Source organism: Perkinsus marinus (genome assembly GCF_000006405.1).
Source record: "Perkinsus marinus ATCC 50983 genomic scaffold scf_1104296936948, whole genome shotgun sequence".
Taxonomy (NCBI): domain Eukaryota; phylum Perkinsozoa; order Perkinsida; family Perkinsidae; genus Perkinsus; species Perkinsus marinus.
Genome location: NW_003213985.1, coordinates 1 through 929, shown reverse-complemented (window position 1 = coordinate 929; position 929 = coordinate 1). Strand labels below are relative to the sequence as shown.

The 929-nt window shown below is 46.7% G+C and overlaps 1 protein-coding gene across 1 annotated transcript; it reads right to left on the bottom strand.

Moving 5' to 3' along the window:
* Positions 1 to 404: 404 nt before the first annotated feature.
* On the bottom strand, positions 405 to 884 carry Pmar_PMAR022227 (hypothetical protein; the record flags this gene model as incomplete). The annotated part of the gene is made up of 1 exon (XM_002783624.1): positions 405 to 884. A coding segment is annotated over one exon (480 nt), but the record flags the coding sequence as incomplete, so codon positions are not given.
* Between the last annotated feature and the right edge of the window lie 45 nt (positions 885 to 929).

Sequence of the window (929 nt, the reverse complement as noted above, 5' to 3'; positions counted from 1 at the left end):
GAGCATTCAGCCGTGATGGCTCGAGACTTCCACTGATAGCCAGAATCATCTTGAGACCAAGATGCCGCATTTCGTCATATGTCAACGTAAAATCGAACTCGCTTCTACGCTTGCTGTAACAACGGGTGTCGCGAATTTATCCTGATTATTCCCAATCTGCCTCACATTTAGAGTTGTCATTTGCCTTGGTATACTGTATCTTCCACTATGAACACAACCATTATTTTTTCACGGAACAATCGCATTCAGTTGTACCATATGACTAACGTAAAAGACTCGTAAATAAAACAAGTCAAGACTCCACTTATGGAATATACTGAACAGTTGGTGGTGACACCATATTACTATCAAGAGAATGAATAGTAGATAAATACTTCCGCATTCGGGTTTCTATGCATATATATTTACATCTCCACGGGAGTGGGCATAGCAGCATCGTACTTGGCCCAATCCTTGATGGGAGCGAAGTAGCTGAACAAGGGGTAGGAGAAGTAGAGAAGACCGAGTACCCAGGCCATGAGCTGACCGAAGAACTGAGCCTGAGACTTGTACTTGCGAGGAATGCCCGCGTAGGCAGCGATGACCTTGCGAATACCCTCCTTCATATGGGACCAGAAGGCGATAACGCCGGCCTCATAGAAGAGAACCCATCCGAAGCTCTCGAAGTACTTCATCTCCATCTTGTAAAGATCCTTGAAGTGGACAAGCTCGCAAGAGGTATCGTCACCGCTGCAGTAGAAGGGATACATCCACTTGGTGCGGAAGTAGTACTGAGGAGCCGCGGCTTCGCTAACGAAGCGGAACTGGATGAGATGGACACCAGGAACACGAAGAGAACGCAGCCAGTCAAGAACAACCAAAGTTGATCGATGCTGCTGTTCATACTCTTGAACTTGAACGTACGGACGGTAGCGACAGTAACATGCAAG